The following is a 20,026-nucleotide window of genomic DNA, read 5'->3' on the forward strand; positions in this document are numbered from 1 at the left end:
CAGCCACATTAACTCGCCAATTGAAGACTGGTAGGATGCAATGTCAACCTTTTGACAATGCTCGCTGGTACATATCACTTGGAAACCAGCATCCAGTGGGGTCGCTGTAGGTCTACAGGTCTCGCATCCATGTTCACGCAATATGTCTTTGATGTATTGCGAATTGCTTAGCGAAATTTCGCCAAGCTCACCGTCGCGCTGCACTTCCATGCCAAGGAACAAATGCAGCTCTCCCTTGTCAACACATTCAAACGATGTTGTAATGGCTGACTTGATGTTGGCCAAGTCCTCTTTTGATCGGCATGCTATAATTATATCATCAACATAAACAAGGATTAATGATAAGTCACCTCTTCCGTTCCTTTTGTAAAGACACGGTTCATTTTCACATGCTACAAAATCTATGCCTTGTAGTACACAATCGAGCTTGGAGTTCCACTCGCGCCCCGACTGCTTCAATCCATATATTGCCTTTTTAAGCAATAAAGCCTTACTTGGATTATTGGGATCTGTGTATCCCTGTGGCTGCTTCATATAAACAGTTTCATGCAGGTCGCTATTCAAATAGGCGGTACACACATCTATCTGGTGAAGGTACAGCTTCAATTCCGCTGCTAACGCCAAAATAAACCGCACGGTTTCCAATCTGCAAACGGGTGAGAACGTCTCTACATAGTTCACGCCATACTTCTGGGAGCACCCTTTAGCAACGAGTCGTGCCTTGAAACGTTCGACTTTTCCATCAGAGTCACGTTTCAGGCTGTATACCCACTTGCAACCAACTGCTCGCTGATCTTTTGGTAAATCAGCCATCTGCCAGGTTTCGTTTGATTGTAGTGCCTGATATTCCTTTTGCATCGCCTCTTGCCAGAATACTGCATGTGTGCTACCAACGGCCTGATCATAGGATGTCGGAACCATTACGTCACTAGCAACCAATGCTCCAAGCACATTGTATTGCTTTCTTGGACGACCAGGTTTACCATTTCGAACAATTTTAGGCCGGCCTGGCCCAATCTTCACAGTATCCTCGTCAGAGTCTTCTTTTTCGACTGCACTCTCATATGCGTTGGAGCTGCTGTCGTCAGAACTGTGCTCACTGTCATCGTCGTCGATGCTTCTGTCACCATCCGTGTGAGTGACATGCTCTTGAACCTCGCATGCAGGAAAATCTACCGTAACGGTATCTTCATTGGTATGACCACCACAACGCTCATCAAATAGAATGTCTCGTTTTTCGACAATCGTCCTCGTCTCTGGGTCGTATAACCGATAGCCTTTGGCTGCTACCGAATACCCAACCATACGGTACTCATGCCCTTTGGGTTTGAATTTGCCTTTACGGGGACCCTTTGCAAGTGCAACTGCAATGGAACCAAAAACTTTTAGATGGCTAACACAGGGTTTCTTACCTGTCCACGCTTCCATTGGAGTCAGGTTGTTCAGTGCACTGGTAGGTGATCTGTTTCTTATGTATACTGCTGTGTTGACTGCTTCGGCCCACAAAGACTCGCCTAGGCCCGACTGCACCAATAAGCATCTGGACATCTCCGTTAATGTCCGGTTTGCTCTTTCCGCCACGCCGTTCTGCTGCGGAGTATAAGCCACGGTCAATTGCCTTGCAATACCATGGTGTTTCAGGAAACCGTTGAATGTTGTGTTGACAAACTCGCCTCCATTGTCGGTTCGAATACATTTGAGCTTTTTATCTGTTTGCCGTTCAACCAAGTTTTTAAATTCGACGAACTTACTGAACACTTCATCTTTCTTCCGCAAAAAATAAACAAATATACGCCTGGACTTGTCATCGATGAAGGTCAGAAAGTATTTGGATCCAGCAAGTGACTTCGTGTCGAATGGGCCGCATACATCAGCATGAACCAGTTCCAACAGCTCTTCGGCACGGTTAGTGCTTACCTTTGGGAATGGCTGTACATGTATTTTGCTTAGCATACACGTTTTGCAATTCAAGTTGTCTGGGAAAACAACCTTTCCAATACCACGCACTAGCTCTTTGCTGATCACTTCCTTCAGACTGGTAAAATTTAAATGGCCATAACGCTTATGCCACAATGTACCATCTGATTCAGTTGCGGAATAACACCTATTTTGTTTGCCTTGAAACATATAAAGGTTCCCAACTTTATTCGCTTTCAGTATACACTCGCCGTTTTGTATAACTTTAGCAAAATGTGGCCCAAAATGTATAACATTGTTCTTTTGCACTGACCGGCTGACGGACATAAAGTTGCCATTCATTTTCGGTACATACAGTACATCTGACAACACCAAGGTACAAAGTTCTGTCTGTAACTTCACCTCTCCTCTGCCTTCGGCCTTCAGGAAACCAGCGTCAGCTAAACCGATCATTTCAGTGTGCGCAATAAATTTTGAAAATAACGTCTTATCGCAACACATATGGCTTGTTGCTCCGCTGTCCAGACACCACATGTTGTTCTCTATCTTTCCAACGTCCAACGCATTTAACAAGCTGCTCTGCTTTTCCATCTCTTTCTTTGTCGATTGCTTTTTCCCTTCACCGCGAATTTTCTCACGCTTGCACTGTGCCTTGTAGTGCCCTTTTTCGCCGCAGTTGTAGCAAACGACGATTTTTGAATTCCTTTTTGAATTCGCTTTGGAATGCGCGACGATCTGCTGCGTAGCTATAAATGCTCTTGCATTCTCGCTCTCTCCATCTGCATTGCCTCTGCGCTCTCCCTCTTCCATCAGCTTGATACATAACACATCAAATGACGGTAAATTGTCACGCGTCTCAATGGCGACGACAAAATTTTCGTATGGTTCGGGCAAGCTTGACAACAACACGATTGTTTTTAACTCATCATTTAATTCGATGCCAACTGTACACAAACCATCCAGAATTTCGTTAAATTCGTGTATGTAACTTGAAATGCTTTGGCCTTGAAACATGCGTTTGCCTAGCAATTTCTTGTACAGCGACACTTTCCGTACAGGTCCACTCGGCTGATGAACGTCCTTTAACTTTTTCCATGCCTCGTACGAAGTGTTGCAATTTTTAATGAAGCCCAATTGTGAAGCTTTTACACTTAGCGTTATAATTGCTAATGCCTTTTCATCTTTTGGCCTTGAACTCTCAGTATTACTAGGTTCAGCACCTGATGCCACACTCCACAATTCCGCGTGCACTAAGACAGATCGCATCTGTATGCTCCATGAGTCATAGTTATGCTCTTCCAATTTGTCTATTTGATATAGCGCACTCATTTTTTAAATGTTATATTTCTTGAGTCACCAAACGATTACTATTTCACAATACTTTGAACTTCTCCTATGAGCCTATATGCCCTGGGCCCATAACCTATTGAATAGATTATATATTCGCTGAAAAGGGAAGGGCTCAGTAGGAGTAAAGTAAAAGACAATAGTCGCGGACCGCCGTGCGTCTGTTCGCTTTAGAGTTTTATTGGAGACTGACACTTTTGCTATACATATTCTTTATGCTTACATTCGTATGCAACAGTGACAGATAACTTGTAGATAACATAAGATTATTATCTGCTTATATTAACATGCGTGCATTGGTACTTATGTTTGTATTGATTTTCAACATGTGTGACTTGAAATCCCACCAACCAATACCTTGCCAAAATGCCTTTCATGCGTTTTGTCGTGCGCCATGTGGCGTGTGGTTGCAACAGCCACCGCCACAACCACCGCAGCCGCCACAGGCGCCAGTGCATTCGTTTATTGTGCAATGTCGACTAGAGGTGGACGTAAATCAAATTATAATGACGTCAATTGTAAAGTACTGTATGTATATTGATAAAGCGATCTTCATGCTCCCCGTTGAAGGCATTTAATAAAGATTATGAATCAGTTTGCCAAACTTGTATGCTCAATTGAACATTAATAAGCAAACAAAATAAAAATAGAATAAATTTTAAAAAATATAAATAATTTCAATCAAGACAAATATTAGCAATAATTCAAGCACTATTTTAACCCAAAAAGAAATTAAAAATATGCAAAAAACTGTTTAATTTCTACTTTATTAATTTACACAAATTGGTTTAATAACACAATCACTATTAATCAAATGTGGTATTATCAAATGGCAGCTGAGATATATACATATATACAATTTTATAAATACTAATATTTCGTCTGCATTTTATTTATTTACTCTATAGCTATCTATCCACGATATAATAATTTTTATTGCCACAAAAAATTATACACACATATGTGTTCTGTATTAGAAGTTTAAATAAATGTAATGATTACTACTTTTTAGTTAAATAAAATATTGATGACAATATAAAGCCTGATGTCACTATTATCATTCAAAAGAAAAACCTTGTGAGATCATTTGATCCGAGGATATTCCAAATTCTGCTCTCACGGTTCCATCACCCATATGCAGAGGTTTAAGTAGAGAAAAAAAAAGTTATTATAACTCAGGCAGGCAGGCAATGCAATGGACGATTGGGAGGCAGGGAGCTTTGTGGAGGCAGTCAACAATATGTAAAAAGTTGTTGCCCAAAAATAGAAGAAAAGAAGCCAACAAAAAGATACGAAATGGAGTTGCCTTGTTTTTTGTGAAAGAGCACATAATAAAAAACTCCTTTTAGCCCCCAGGCGCAATGTTGTTGCTCTTCTGCAGCATAGTATTTTTTATTGTTGTTTTTGTTGTTGTTGCATTTGTTGTCTGCTTGGCGGGCAGATAACATCGAAAATGAGATTAGGAAGGACATTCGCGTATTTAACACACACACACGCACACACAAACAGAGAGTGGCAGAGAGCGACAGTGTCGCCCAGCTGTTGGTAACCAGGAGGATATCCTGCTGCCTGTTATGTCTAGCACAACCACAGGCGGTCCAATTGGTCGTGTTGGACACGTTGGGTTGCTGCGCATCACTGAGCGGCAGACAGCAATTGCTGTTCTTGCTGTTCTTGTAGTTCTTGTTGTTCTTGTTGTTGTGCTAATATTGAGCCCCAAGTTTAGCGCCTGTTGTCCTTGCAGGAAGCTGCAACAGTTTGAGGGGCGCTGTAATTGCTTTTTTGTTGCTCGCGCGTTTCACTCGAAAGCGTGGAAGCAGTTTTGGGGGGCAGGACAGGGAATGTTGTAGCTGATGCTTCACACTTGGCGTTGCAACAAATTTTTAATTAGATTTTTCTCTTTTTTTCCAACAATTCTTGTTGTAATTTTATGTAGCACTCTTCTTTTTTTGGACGCCTCAGGTTTATATTTTGGCGCTCCAGCGAATGACACTTTTCGCTAAATTGGGTTTAGTGCCGTAGGAGGAGACGACTGGGCAGGGGTTTGGGGAAAGTTTACATGTTTTTAACGAGTTGAGACGCACAAAAAAGCTAGAGTTATGAGGTATGACAAATTTTTAATGCTTTGGCTATAAAAATGTGGTGGTTAAAAGGATTTTTAATTATTAGAAAGTTTGAACACTTTTGGGACTTTTTGGAACAGAAAATTAAAATAATTTTGCTGCAATAAAGATATAACTTAATTTATAAGCAGCGATAAGAGCAGACTTTTAATTGACAATTTGTAAAGATTATTCTATCCTATGGGTTCTAATTTAAAAGTGTGGTCTTGAAGTTTTTAGACAAGTAAGTTAATTCGTTTTATATTAAAGACATTGGAAATCGTTCTACAAGTAGAACATATTTCAACACTTTTGTTGACATCTGCCAATTAATTTAAGTACCTTGTTTAGAAATGGTTGAAGAATGCTTTGAATATCTTATGAATATGCTTCAATCTTTCGCCACGAACGCAGCTTTGAGTTGAGGGGAAAATCCCAAATTTGTGGAATAAAAAGCCAAGCAAACAATCAAATATACTATAATACCCAAAACCGTATACTAATCAATAACACTTATAATCCCAAAAAATTTACAAAAGTGCTTAAGAATATTAACGTTTATCTATAATTGCGTATTATTCAAATTTTACAAACATCACTTCACTTACAGCTACTTGACAAATTAAAGAGGCTTTATATAAAACTAACGAACTAAAACAAAGTACGTACCTTTTAAAACTTTAATTAACAATCGCTTTGTGGAGCACTATTGGACAACATCTCACTGTCAGTTGTAATTGTAAATTTCTCTTTTCAATAAGCAAAACAACTAAAAGTAGCAAGCCAAGGGACGAGTGCATACCGTAGCAACCACACAACATCAATTATAAATGCACTCGATAAATTATTTCAAAGTATTAACTTGGCTTTCAGGCACATCGACAGCAGCAGCAGCAACAGAGAGGCCCTAACACCTATGACCAGAGAAGTAGCCACAAACGCAAAACACGTGCGGTACAGTGGACACTGCTTAAAGGAAAATTGAAATTAAAATGCACAAGTCATTTGTTATTTGCTCGCTTACCCAGATAGCCAATTGAAGCACTTTCTCTAATATACTATACTCCTTCATGGATCTTCTGCAAATGTGTTTAGTTTAAAAGTAGTGTAAAAGCAAGAATATATTTATAAAAGTCTGCTAAATTTATTCAAAAATAGAAAGCATTTTAAATATCTCCTGAAACACAAATTAAAAAAAGTTTTAAATATAAATTAAGCTTTGTATGATTAACAGGCTTCAACAAGAAGTTTCTTCATACAACACATTACGCAAAACAATATCCCTATTGGGACGTGAGTTCGATGAGGTATCAAAACCCATGCTTTCTTTTCTCTTTCTAAAAAGCGATGGTGATTTATCAGCTCGAACAAAAATTGCAGACATTCTTTTCTTTAATATTAAAACCAAATGCTTTAAATATCTCCTGTTCGATTAGCAATTAGCATTAAATTTAATTTACAAACATATGCGGGTATGTATACAGGTAGTATAGTATATGTAAGTATAGGAGCTAGAAAAACCACACCTTGTGGTTTAAGTTGAAGCTCCGATAGTTAAAATAAATTCGTTTTTAGTCTAAACGTTCCCAAATTTCTGCAGATATTATTAGAGTCCAGTTGTAAGCATAATTCCTCCATATCTAATACTTACTGTGCTTACATTTACAAAATTATTTCTGTTGACTTAGCCACAGAGTAAAAGTTTCCATACACACACACACACAAATACGCTTTACTACGTTTTCTTTAAACTTGCACATGCTTTTGCTTCTATTTTCCATTTCCTCATATGCGAATGTATATGCATGTGTGTGTATGTGTGTTTGTGTGCGTGTGTGTGTGTGTGTATATGTGTGCTGCTGTTGCCATGCATGCTGGTGTTGGTGTTAAGCACTTCCGCTTGGCTGCTTGGCTGACATGCGTTCCGGCACTGCTGCCATTTTGTTTCTAGAGCTGCTGCTGCTTTTGCTGCACCTTCGATGCACCTTTTGGCTTCTGACAGCTTCGAAACAATGGCAGCAGTAGCAACAACAGCAAAAGCAACAGCAACAGCATTAGCAACAAAAACAAGAAGTCCGCACGGTAAACTTGTGTTTGATTTTTCATTAAGTTTTCACGTGCAGCGCAAACCATTTTTTATACGCTTGGCAAACTGTTGGTAGAAATTATTTTCAATTAGCAGCCAACATGGCAGTCGTGGCAGCAGTCGGACGCACTTTTCCAGAATGGCTTTGCCACCGAGCTGGGTGGAGTGTGCAGTTTATTTATTGAACTAAGCATTTGCCGTCTTTCTATGGATTTTATGTTAATGCTTAGTATTCTTAGCGCTTTTCCCTTGCGCCAACGCTTAAGTGGGCCACAGAAAACGTGTGTTATTTAAAGAGGAACTTTGAGCTGATAAAATAAAAATCAATAGAGCCCCGATACTGAACATACAATTTTATTTAAATTGAATTTCAGACACATTTCGTGAGCTGCAGCAGAACTTGAAATACGTTGAAACAAGTTTTTTGAATAAAAAAGTGAATAGAAATGGGAACTTTTGTTGCCTTTCAACAGAAAATCACTTTTCAGTTCGACACATATATATTGTGGTTTACGATCCAAAAAATTTAGCATTGTTGCAATTTTTCCCATTTAACTTGTAGTTGTTATACGATGCGCTTTTATATGTGGCTCTCAGCTGTCCAATTGATGCTAAGCACACGATTTTTGAGATCTCTTCAATCATTAAATGGTGCTTTGAAATGTTCTTAACATGCCTCTCGGGCAAACCACACACATAAATGTTTTCGGTGCACAACAACAGCTGGAAATTCGTTTCACATTTTCATACTATTTTATTTCAGAAGCCACACAAAAAACTAATTAAATGTTTGCATGCTTGTGTATTTGGTTGCAAATAGCAAACTATTGTAGAGCAAACAAAGCTGGGGTCTCAAATCCAACCCCAAATAAAAGAAAGATAACTGCACAACTGCAATTATGAAATTTTAGACATTTTGATGTACTCAAGCTGCAGGACATTGTAAAATGTTAGACGGATAGCAGAGCCTGCAGCTGTGCAGCCTCCACAGAGCAACCTCCCCACCTCCACAGACCAGTCTTTGTTCAAATTATGCCAAAAATTGCTCAGCCTCAACAACATGAGACTTGCGTACATGATATGGGAATAAATGTAAGCTCAACATGTAACTGCCGAGTGGGGGGACAGTGGTCCACAATTGGGGGTTGGCCCAACTCTATGGGGATGGTGGACTTTAATTAAATTCTGTGCAAATCAAATTGTGCTTTTGATTATGAAATTGAATACTTTTTTGCCGGCAACACTTGAGAAGCATTTTGGTGGTTGCCCAGATCGGGCTTTGTATTACTCCTCGTAGTGGCATCAAATTATTAAAAGTGTTTCCCAAACATTTCCAAGCTTGGCCATTCGCTCAGCCCAAAAGTATGCAACATTGTTGGGAATAGAAGGCAAAATCAAAGCCAGACAATTGCATAAATAAATCGAATATTGTCTGTGTTTTTGAAAGTGTTGAGCAGTAAGTGCGCAAATGTTACATTTGTAATACGGCCTACGTCCTGCTGAAATATAACGATGTAAAGGTCCACACAACGCTCTAGGGGAAAGGGATTTATGTATGTGTTCGTAATGTTAGTGATCTCACATTTCGAGAGCACATACATATGCTCTGTTATGAAGACACTAAGTGTTAGAATAAACAAAATGAGATGGCTCCTAACCAGCAATCTGTCACTGAGAAACAAAGTGACTCTTTAGAAGTCCCGCATCGCTCCCTCTTGGCGATATGGCTTGCAAGTATATGGAATCGCTGCAAAGTCACACCTGCAAAAAATCCGGATCCTGCAAGTGGATACCCTTCGCCTCCTACCTGGTACATGAAAACGGCACACATAGAAAGGGATATAGGGGTGCAAAAAGTTGGAGACGTGCTAAATAAGCAGGCCGCGCAAAACATGGAGCGTCTGCGAACCCATGATACCGTATTAGCAAGGCGCCTGCTGAAACGGCGACGAAAAGCAAGGAGAGTTGTAAGAAGGAGGCTGAAGAGGTCACATCCTGCTGGTCTTGCCAATAGATTTATTTAATGTAAGTATAAATAATTAATAATTAAATGAAATAAATAATTAAATAAGACTAAACTCCTAGTTTAAGCTGTATTTGTATTTTTCTATAAGTTTAATTTAAGTTGTTGTAAATAATAACAGTAAAATTAAAGTTTTATGAATGGTTAAAAAAAAATAAGGTTAGTGATGTCATTCAAGCTCACGAAGAAAGTTATGAGAAACGCCTTGGATGTCCTCCTAGCGTACTAGCGATGCAAGAAAGGAAAGATTGCAAAAGTATCAACAACAGGAACCCCCCACGAGTTTCGATATTTAAATTACACCATAATTAACAAATTCTGTAGCTAGGGAAGGGGAAAATTCCAGAAAATAAAATAAATTCGTCCTTTCTCGGACCTAGGAGAATCTGGATACCAACTTTGGTTGTTCTAGCTTGTATAGTTTCTGAGATCTTGCATTCATCCAGACAGATAGACGGACGGACATGTCTAGATCGATTTCTCTCGTCATGCTGATTCAGAATATATATACTTTATGGGGTCGGAGATGCTCCCTTCTGTATGTATACTTTGCACATACCTAATATACCCTTTTTACCATACGGGTACAGGGTATAAATCTTATTATAAATTATGAAAAGTTAGTATTTTAAATATGTGTTCGAATCAAGTTCGAAAACAAATTACAACGTCTTGATTTCAGACAGGCTTAACAATTCCCATCTTAACTCTTTCTATCATTAAGATGCAATTAGCTAACTAACCACACCGTTTTCCTGTAAGATTTAAAATATAAATATAAACGGTACTCAAAATCAAGTAGTTGTAAAAAATAGTAGATAAGTATCAATTTTTCACCATATTGACGCAGATGTTTTGAAAACAAGAATAAACATTGTCTTATACTTCTGCTATAATTATTTAAAAAACAACCAACAGTACAGTGATTTTTTTTAAGACTAAGTTTTTGTATAGAACGTTCCTCAAGCGATTATATAGAGAATAAAAAAGCTGCGCAGCTACTTACTTACCTACGTCACATTATTTTAAAAATAATAATAGTATATATGTATTTTCTCCGGGTCTCTTCTTCACTGAGCTACAAGTTTTCCTTTATTTTTAACAGAGTGAGTGCCTTTATTGGAATGCTGTTTATAGCTTTAATTAAAAAGCAGCAAAGTTAGAACTGAATAATAAAAATGGTTGCCAAAATTCGTTTACAGGTATTTCAATCGAGCCCGAAAAAGAGATGAGTGCCAAGTATTCCAAATAATCGAACTAACGCCTATAAGTTAGAACCAACTACGCTCTTCGGTGCCGGCATTGTTGTTGTTGCTTACAAGCCAACAATTGCATGACAATGTGACACACTCACACACACACACGATAACAGGCTTCTCAGCTAACCTAACAACAAACAAACAAACAAACCGAAAAAAAACGAACTAGAAAGCAAACTTTCATTTCCATTCAAATGCAAATCCAAACGCAAATCTTCAAATGACTTCGATTGGTTTGGGCTTGAAGGGCAGGAACTCAGTCAGAGCTCGCAGTTGGCTTTTGTTTGGCATAAAGCCGAGAACAGTGAGGATATATTGTGGTTTGGTGGGGAAAGCTCTTATCACTGCGACTGCAGCCAGCAGAAGGACACACGCACAATGCCTCGATGCTGGCCAAGGCTTGTCTTTGCCACTCCCTGCCTTCTAAGCGGAAGGGGCAACATGTAAATGCACGAAACAAAGACCCCGAGCATTTTAACGACTTTATTTCACACACGAATTGAGGCAAATTTAATTTCGATGCAGCCGGCAAGTGTCATAAAACCAGAGAACCAGTGTCACAGCACATGCAAAACTCGATTTCCGCTCGGTCAAGTGACATGATTGATACCCAGACATCGTCCTCTGCTGACCGCAAACAACAAACAACATCCAATTGAGGTTAAGGCTTAGCTGGAAAACAAGTAGCTCTCAAATTCCTGTCCCCAGGCTGTGTACAGATTTTCTACTTTCTTTTTCTTGTGGTATCTGGTATCTGTCAAAAATCTCAATCATATTAATTTTTAAACTTTTTTTCTTTAAATCGTTACTTGTTTATGAAATGATGCTGCAGGCCGGCTGGCTTCTATATCTGCCTGCAGTTCCTATCCAACGTTGAATTTAAAGTGCGATGAATTATGTGACTAATTAATTGTCATATAAATGTCACGATAAAAAACATACACATACGTATATTAATGAACTCATCTATATTCTCTATGAACGTCGATATGTTCATATCAAATGCGGTCTTATTTCATTCACTCGATGGGACTTTGTACAAAGCAACCCGTCCAGCTGGCATTTTTTTATTATTTATGCCATAAATAAATAGCTGTGGGGATGTAAACAACAAATAAAGCAACTTAAAATGATAAATTACAAATGAAGCAGAATCCAAAGAGAACTTATGATTCATATAATTAGTATAGCAATTATTGGCCGATCATACAGCCATTTATTTATAAATTAGAAAATTATGAGCAATTATTAGTTGCAACGCGTATGTAGTTTTTTATTTCCTGAAAAAAAAAACACATCTGCTCAATTATGGGTCAGTAGTAGCAGGTTTCTCAGCATTCCAGTTTATACTGTTGGCTTGCATAAGAGTAAATATACATATATATTAATATACGAGGTTAAGCAACAATAACAGGAAAGAAATGCCAGGTGGTGTGAGCTCAACTCTTAAATACCCTGCACCCATTCTCACAAAAATAAGGATCTCTAACCTTTGCATTTGTCTAGTGTTTAAATATTCTATCCACAGACTTGACACATTTATTTTATAAATCCGCTCTTTGTGCTTTAATTGAAATGGATTAGGTGAGAAGCGCAGAGACGGCTTGTGTTTTTAATAAATCGTAAAATCATCGAATGGCTTCAGTAATTGTTCCGTATGAAAGGCGTTTATTTCATTGAATTTCATTAAATTAGCTATTAGCTTCGTTAAAATGGGATTAATATAATCCCACACATATTGATATAATTATTATTATGATTTAATTAGCTTTTGTTATTTATTGTTGATGAAGTGCTTAATACTTATCAGATACCTCCCCAGAAATAGATAGCAAACAATCTTTTTTTTTACATTTTAAAAATCCAGGCGTACATTTCAAAGTAATGTTGGGAAATTTTTTTAAGCCATCGCTGAATTGTTTCGGAGACTTTGAACAGATCAACAATACTTGTACATAAAAATTAATTTGTTACACATATTTAAAAACAATACATTTGACAAATTTCAACATTAAGGCATAAACATAAAGGAAATCATTTCATAATTTAGGACAAGATGTCTGCCTATACTCTTTATTTCAACGGTTTATCTGTACATTTAAGGCAGGGATATCAATTTCTTAATTGACAAATTTTAGTCGCTTATAAGACTTATTATTTCCTTTTATATCCGTTGAGAGCCGTATCTAACAAATCCTGTATTTTAGTTTCGCTTGTAAAGCTAAAGGAAAAGAAACAAAATATTAGCCGCTACTCTTTAAATTAAAAACTTTTGTGGGCATCAAGGACAAGCCTAATATATTCTTCAAAGACATGTTGTAGTCAGTGTAGAATATGTTCCTCATTGGTGAATCTGAGCTTATCCTTTGCCTCAGTAGAGAGCCACCCCAATTAATCCTGCTGTAAGGTTTCTCTTGTTTTTGTGACGTCAGTAAAGCATTCATTGCAATCAAAACTTGGAACATGTTATGCTCATGAGTGCGTACCCTATTCATCAGTTATTGCCGCATTTTTCTTGATTTTCATGCATTGTTGAATGGCTTTGTTTGTGTTATTCAAAGGCAGCAATAACTTGATTAAGTTTGCTTTAAATAAATAACACTTTTATTTTCTTGCGCTTGCCACTCACATACTCGTACATGCTTATATGCACGAATAAGTCTGCCACTTGCAATTTTTATGCTGCAAGTACTTTTTGGCAGCAGCAATTGGCAGACACGTTCAATACAGCCTGCAGCACTACCCTCCCCCCTCCACAACACACACCACACATATGCGGCTCCTTTCAGAAGCCGATGGCATTGTCAGCATGAAAATTTAAATAAAATGTCCTTGCAATAAATTCTACGCTCGTTTGCCCATGTTGATGTTCTCAAAGACACACCCACAACTGCAGACAGATATGTATCTATAAACTATCATATATATATGCAAGTATATATGAAGTTGGCCATATGCAAACACTTTTGGTAAGCCACAGCTACGTTATCTGTTTTAAATATTTAATCTGATTTTATGGTTCAATGCCTGCCACTGAGGGCGTAGGCAAGGGTGGCAGGGGGGTGCAATGGTTCCCCCTCCAAATTTTCTGCATATGAAATCGGCCACACATCATTATTATGGCGCACTATTTGGCCTTAAAATTGAACTTTGTTGGATTTGTTGAAACTTTTCTATTGATCATATGCATAAGTTATTATATTTTAACTCATCGTCCATTCATATTTAATCAAAATTTAAATTTGTTGGGCCCCCCTTTGGAAAAAGCTGCCTACGCCTTTGCCTGCCACTGCACCAAATTACAATCATTTTCACAATACACACATCCATAAGTAACTCGAGCATGTGTGTGTGTGTGCTTAAGTGCTTGGCAAGCTTTTGAAATGCACGTTGAAAATATGCAATTTTAATTGCACTCAATGGTATTTGATTGTGCTATTAATATGCAACTATATGTCATCTTTCGTGCTATTTTTTATATACTTGTATGTATGTGAGTATAACGAAACAATATCAGTAGTAAGGCTCACAGGTCTATGATACCAAGGAAGGATTTTGTTAAAAGCATTGTTCGAGTGATTTGAGAGGAAACGTACATACAATTCTATTGGTTGGTTGTTCCACATGATAAATAGTTAGGTACATTAGGTACATTTCTGAGCAATATGCACATTATTAGACAACGAGTAGCATGTCTATGCCAGTCCGACTCTGCTAATAAACTAGCTCTACTTATGTACATATGTAGAGTTCATAGAGCTCGTAGAATTCGTGCATACCAAGTTCATAGCTTTTATTGCTTAAAAGTTCTCGACGTTCATACGAACAGACAGAAAGACATGTCTGTATTGCCTATAACATCTATAGCACCCTTTGCACAATCTCATACAGGGTATACAAATTAACTACGGTTTGTTTTTCTAGCAATTCACCGAAGATTGTTTATTGTTCGTTTAGCGCAATATCAGTGTGAAATATTTATTCTCTATACCTAAAAGATACACAGTATATCAGGTTTGTGGGTGGAGGCGTCTGTCCGTCTGTACGAACAGCTGGATTTTAGGAACTATACGAGATAGAGACACAAAATGTTGTACACAGATGCCTTATACCATGTGTACTCTATACGAGTTTGTTTTATTTATTTTATTATTATTATTATTTTGATGCACTCCCCACTCCCCCCATCACAGAAAAAATGTACTTCAAAAGTTTCCTCTTTACCGTGATTTTATTAGGACGATATGAAGAATATATACATATTACATATCCACAGCAATTCACGTAAAATGATCAAATAAATTAATATATAAACTTTATATATTTATTATCTATACATAAATGTTCATGATTATTAATAAAACGTAATACCATAACAGAAAATCTCTTTAAATAGCTACACAGTTTAAACTGATCCGATACCAAAATGATGACGCTTTTTATTAAATAAACACAATTCCTAATTACAATTATTTACTTAATACTATTTGCGCAGCTTTCAATTCATTTTCTGACTACAGTAAGGCAGTATTTTCACAAACAATTACAATACAATTTGGAAAGAATAAGATGTTCATCATGGCAAGCCTTTTAACGGTATTTATAGTCCTTAATAATAACATATACTATATATCACAATTCGCCATTGTCAACTCTCTGCATAACATCCAACAGACTCTCATAAAGCAGGCTCCTGGCATCGATCGCCCAAACGAAGTCGACGTGAGAGAATTTCTCGTAGGCAATCAGCTCATCGTGCACCACATTGGGGAGAATGGATCGCAGTCTTTGCACATCCTTTACCGCAACTACAAGATCATTCTTGGCATAATATAAAGCCATCTTGCAATCGACATTTGTCAGATTGTACTCTGGCGCCTTGAACGTTCCATGCCGCCTTCGATTCTCTCCTGGAGTGTCATAGTTATATTTGTAGAAGCCACCACTGTGATAGAGCTGGGCATAGTGTGCAATTGACTTTGCCGAGGATCCTGCGGGCGCGTGAGCCGCGATAATCGGCGTCATCGTCACATTAAGTTGCGCCTCATTTCCTCCATTCACGAAGAAAAATAAAAAGGTACAAGTATTTCGAAAGGCGAAACTGCAAATCTGATATATCAAGCGACGCCATACTTCGCTCTCCACGGGGATTTCATGAATTCCTATAATTTTTAATAGGGTCTGGATGAGGAAAGAATATAAGTATGTATTTTAAAATTTAAAACAATTCGAGATAAGCCAAAATATGTAATATTCAACTTGGGGATATAGTCATCGGGAAGAGGAAAGTTCGGGCGCTTTCTAGCAATGGAAACTAGGTCCGGAATTGAAAGGATTATTTATTTTGATATCATTCAAAGAAACTCCTATTAACTTACATATATAGAGCGAGCATATGGAGCAAGTGCTTTTGCAATTGGTGACCCAAGGTTATCGAAGAAAGCCGGCGGTGCCAGGGCATGCATAGCTTTTATTTTTTTCATATAGGCTGGTCGGTCGCTGCCCAAGGCTAAGAACGATGTGGTGCCCTGCGAATGACCTATGTAGTGCAACTTTTTGAAGTTGGTCTTGCCCAGGACATAGTCTATGCTAGCGGTCAGATCGTAGATGCCAACCTCGTGAAATGAAAAATCCCAGAATTGTGACATGAATGGATGCAGTCTCAGGTGTTTGCGCGAATAGGTGTTTCCGCGGGAATTCAGCATCCACACATCGTAGCCACGTTCGAATAGCAGATACCCCAAGCCTTGTTCTGGACCCATCATGACCCATGTGGCGGAGCTATCCTCCAAGCCATGCAGCAACAGCACGGGCTGACCACCGGGTCGGGGTATGCGATGGGCGGTCAGCACGAACCCATCCTTGGTATAGACCTTGTGTACTTCCGCCTTTAAGCCATACTTGCGTATAAGTTCGTGCTAAATCAAATGCAATTACCAATTTCTGAGTGAGTGCTCATGCACAGTCGAATAGACTTACCGTTTTAAGCTGCGCATCTTCTATAATAGCTTTATCATATTCCAACAGATAGCCCCGAGCAAAACTTGTATGCAAATATAGAAAGACTAGGCAGACATATAGTCGCAAAATGTTGCCATTTGTTAGCATATTGGCATCTAGTTGCTCAGCTCTCCCTCTGCCTCTTTCTCTCTATTTGTCTCCTACTCGGAACATATCGGGAAAGCGTCAGTTTCTGGTTTTAGCAGGCACGCAAAGATTATCGTGCTATCTGCAATGCCCCGTTGAATAAAATATCAAATCGGTTATTTTAAATTAATTTGAGAATTGCATGCTGCTGTCTATTGCTTGTCTACATATTTATGAGGAAGTTAAGCTTGAAAGGTTATATGAAATAGATGAGCACTTTTTATCTTCTTCTTCTTATTGAACATCTTTTCAGGAATGTATAAATGGTAGTGTGCATGTTTTATTTTTATACTCTGTACATGAAATGTACAAGGGTATATTAGTTTGCGGGAGCAGGCAGAAGGAGGCGTGGCAGACCCCACAAAGTATTTATATTCTTGATCAGCGTAACAAGACGAGTCGATCTAGCCCTGTCTGTCTGTCTGTCCGTCCGTATGAGCACCTGGATCTCAGAGACTATAAGAGATAGAGACACCAAATTTTGCACAAAGATGCCTTACGTATGTACGCTATACGAGTTTGTTTTATTTTTTGATTTTCCCCCCCACTTCCCCCCTATGGGGGTTTTCCCGATTTTCCATTCGTATAATCGCCTATATCTCGGAGACTATAAGACCTAGGAACACCAAATTTTAGTCTCAGATGCCTTATGTGAATACGCAGAAAATGTATATTTTGGAATTTCCCTCCCTCCCCCCTCTCCCATGCAAATCGTAACTCCCGTAATTCTTGGAATTTCGAACTCAAATTTTGCAAATACCCCCGGTTGGTTATTATGTGTCCGTATGCCAAGTTTCATTATGATAGACCGATTTAACAAGAACCATAAATATATTTGCTGCTGCAGCGCTGCTCAAGCGCTGCCCGCGGCTGTTGTTGATGATGGTGCTTTGGTTGACTGCACACATGTTTACACAGACACGAATAGATGCGCATGGGTATACATACACTCACACAGACGCAATTGCTATGTAAATGTGCAATTATACACCCTTTACGTGAGTTCGAATACCGAGAGAGGTGAAATCGATCCAATTTTTTTTTTCTTAATTTTTTTTATTTTCTATAATTATTATAAACATATGTACAGAGTATTTCAAAGTCGGGACACCCGACTTTAGCTTTTTTACTTGTTTGTAATGTCGTTCCATACAATAATTATTCGTCTGATTGCAATGCCAGCCTGATTAGTCGATCGTGCCTACATGGATTACCAGAGGAAAATTGTGCTTAGTTATGAATTTGAAATACATATCCAATAGACTTGTATATCGCATAGGAAGTAATTTAGGGAATATCTGTATGTTTCTATACCCTGTACCCAAAGGGTATATTAGTTTTGTGCGAGTGTTCATGTAGCACACAGAAGGAGGCCTGGTAGACCCCACAAAGTATATATATTCTTGATCAGTATGACAAGACGACTCGATATGAAAATGTCAGTCTGTCTGTTTGATGGCAAGGATCTCAAAAAGTAAAGGAGCTAGAATAGCCAAACTTGGTATCCATAAACAAGAATAGACACGATAAATTATGCTGTTAAAACTGTACATAAACATATGTCTCCACTTATGTATCAATGTAGTAATTTTTTTTGCTTAATTTAATTAATTTATTAAATCAATTAAATTTTTTTTAAAATAATTTTTTAAATAATATAGTAAACCCTAAAAAAGGTTTTTACTTGTTTGTGGGAGTGGGTATTGAAGAGTTCACAACTACAATCTGTTTGGATGTATCTAGATAAATATACTGTTTTGAATAATATTATTTCGATTCCAACTTTTTTTATGGAAGCTGCCTGAAACTCACAATATCAAACGTTTTTCCAAAATTTTATTAACCATTAGAAACGATTTCTTTATGATATTTATTCCATGCTTGGATGAATCTAGATAAATATACTGTTTTGTATAATATTATTTCGATTCCAACTTTTTTTATGGAAGCTGCCTGAAACTCACAATATCAAACGTTTTTTCCAAAATTTTATTAACCATTAGAAACGATTTCTTTATGATATTTATTCCATGCTTGGATGAATCTAGATAAATATACTGTTTTGTATAATATTATTTCGATTCCAACTTTTTTTATGGAAGCTGCCTGAAACTCACAATATCAAACGTTTTTCCAAAATTTTATTAACCATTAGAAACGATTTCTTTATGATATTTATTCCATGCTTGGATGAATCTAGATAAATATACTGTTTTGTATAATATTATTTCGATTCCAACTTTTTTTATGGAAGCTGCCTGAAACTCACAATATCAAACGTTTTTCCAAAATTTTATTAACCATTAGAAACGATTTCTTTATGATATTTATTCCATGCTTGGATGAATCTAGATAAATATACTGTTTTGTATAATATTATTTCGATTCCAACTTTTTTTATGGAAGCTGCCTGAAACTCACAATATCAAACGTTTTTCCAAAATTTTATTAACCATTAGAAACGATTTCTTTATGATATTTATTCCATGCTTGGATGAATCTAGATAAATATACTGTTTTGTATAATATTATTTCGATTCCAACTTTTTTTATGGAAGCTGCCTGAAACTCACAATATCAAACGTTTTTCCAAAATTTTATTAACCATTAGAAACGATTTCTTTATGATATTTATTCCATGCTTGGATGAATCTAGATAAATATACTGTTTTGTATAATATTATTTCGATTCCAACTTTTTTTATGGAAGCTGCCTGAAACTCACAATATCAAACGTTTTTCCAAAATTTTATTAACCATTAGAAACGATTTCTTTATGATATTTATTCCATGCTTGGATGAATCTAGATAAATATACTGTTTTGTATAATATTATTTCGATTCCAACTTTTTTATGGAAGCTGCCTGAAACTCACAATATCAAACGTTTTTCCAAAATTTTATTAACCATTAGAAACGATTTCTTTATGATATTTATTTGCCACAAAATATCCGAGTTTATTTATTTGTTGGACTCATTGATTACACATTTTTTAAAGGAAATTTTTCCATTTTCCATTAAACGGAACATTTGCTTAAAATTAGGCGTGTTTTATTTTCATTTGTTTGAGGCGACTAGAAGCGTACACAACGCGCGATCTTCTGGTACTGATCTGGGAACGTGCTCAGCGACTATATTTGATAG

The 20,026-nt window shown here is 37.4% G+C and overlaps 1 protein-coding gene across 3 annotated transcripts; it reads right to left on the reverse strand.

Annotated features, from left to right (window-relative positions):
* Nucleotides 1-15,135: 15,135 nt before the first annotated feature.
* LOC115630609 (lipase 1) lies at nucleotides 15,136-19,802 on the reverse strand. Of its 3 annotated transcripts, none has more exons than XM_030527232.1 (4): nucleotides 19,758-19,802; nucleotides 16,714-16,963; nucleotides 16,113-16,652; nucleotides 15,136-15,915 (listed from the first exon to the last, which is right to left on the reverse strand). In XM_030527232.1, exons 2-4 carry the CDS (start codon nucleotides 16,840-16,842, stop codon nucleotides 15,367-15,369), a joined length of 1,218 nt encoding a protein of 405 aa, XP_030383092.1. In that variant the 5' UTR covers nucleotides 16,843-16,963; nucleotides 19,758-19,802; the 3' UTR covers nucleotides 15,136-15,366. The 3 variants fall into 3 exon arrangements, with proteins under 3 accessions (XP_030383092.1, XP_030383093.1, XP_030383094.1); XM_030527233.1 differs by lacking the exon at nucleotides 19,758-19,802 and adding an exon at nucleotides 18,694-18,730; XM_030527234.1 differs by having other exon boundaries at nucleotides 15,782-16,048.
* Nucleotides 19,803-20,026: the final 224 nt, after the last annotated feature.

This window comes from Scaptodrosophila lebanonensis, unplaced genomic scaffold (genome assembly GCF_003285725.1).
Source record: "Scaptodrosophila lebanonensis strain 11010-0011.00,11010-0021.00 unplaced genomic scaffold, SlebRS2 tig00001410-arrow-pilon, whole genome shotgun sequence".
In the NCBI taxonomy this organism is placed as follows: domain Eukaryota; kingdom Metazoa; phylum Arthropoda; class Insecta; order Diptera; family Drosophilidae; genus Scaptodrosophila; species Scaptodrosophila lebanonensis.

What these genes read in the sequence shown, in the direction of transcription:
- LOC115630609 (XM_030527232.1), bottom strand. Translation starts at nt 16,842, where the DNA reads ATGCTAACAAATGGCAACATTTTGCGACTATATGTCTGCCTAGTCTTT. An exon ending in AAGATGCGCAGCTTAAAACG is followed by an intron (nt 16,653 to 16,713) that starts GTAAGTCTATTC and finishes CATTTGATTTAG; the next exon opens with CACGAACTTATACGCAAGTA. An exon ending in CATATGCTCGCTCTATATAT is followed by an intron (nt 15,916 to 16,112) that starts GTAAGTTAATAG and finishes TTCCTCATCCAG; the next exon opens with ACCCTATTAAAAATTATAGG.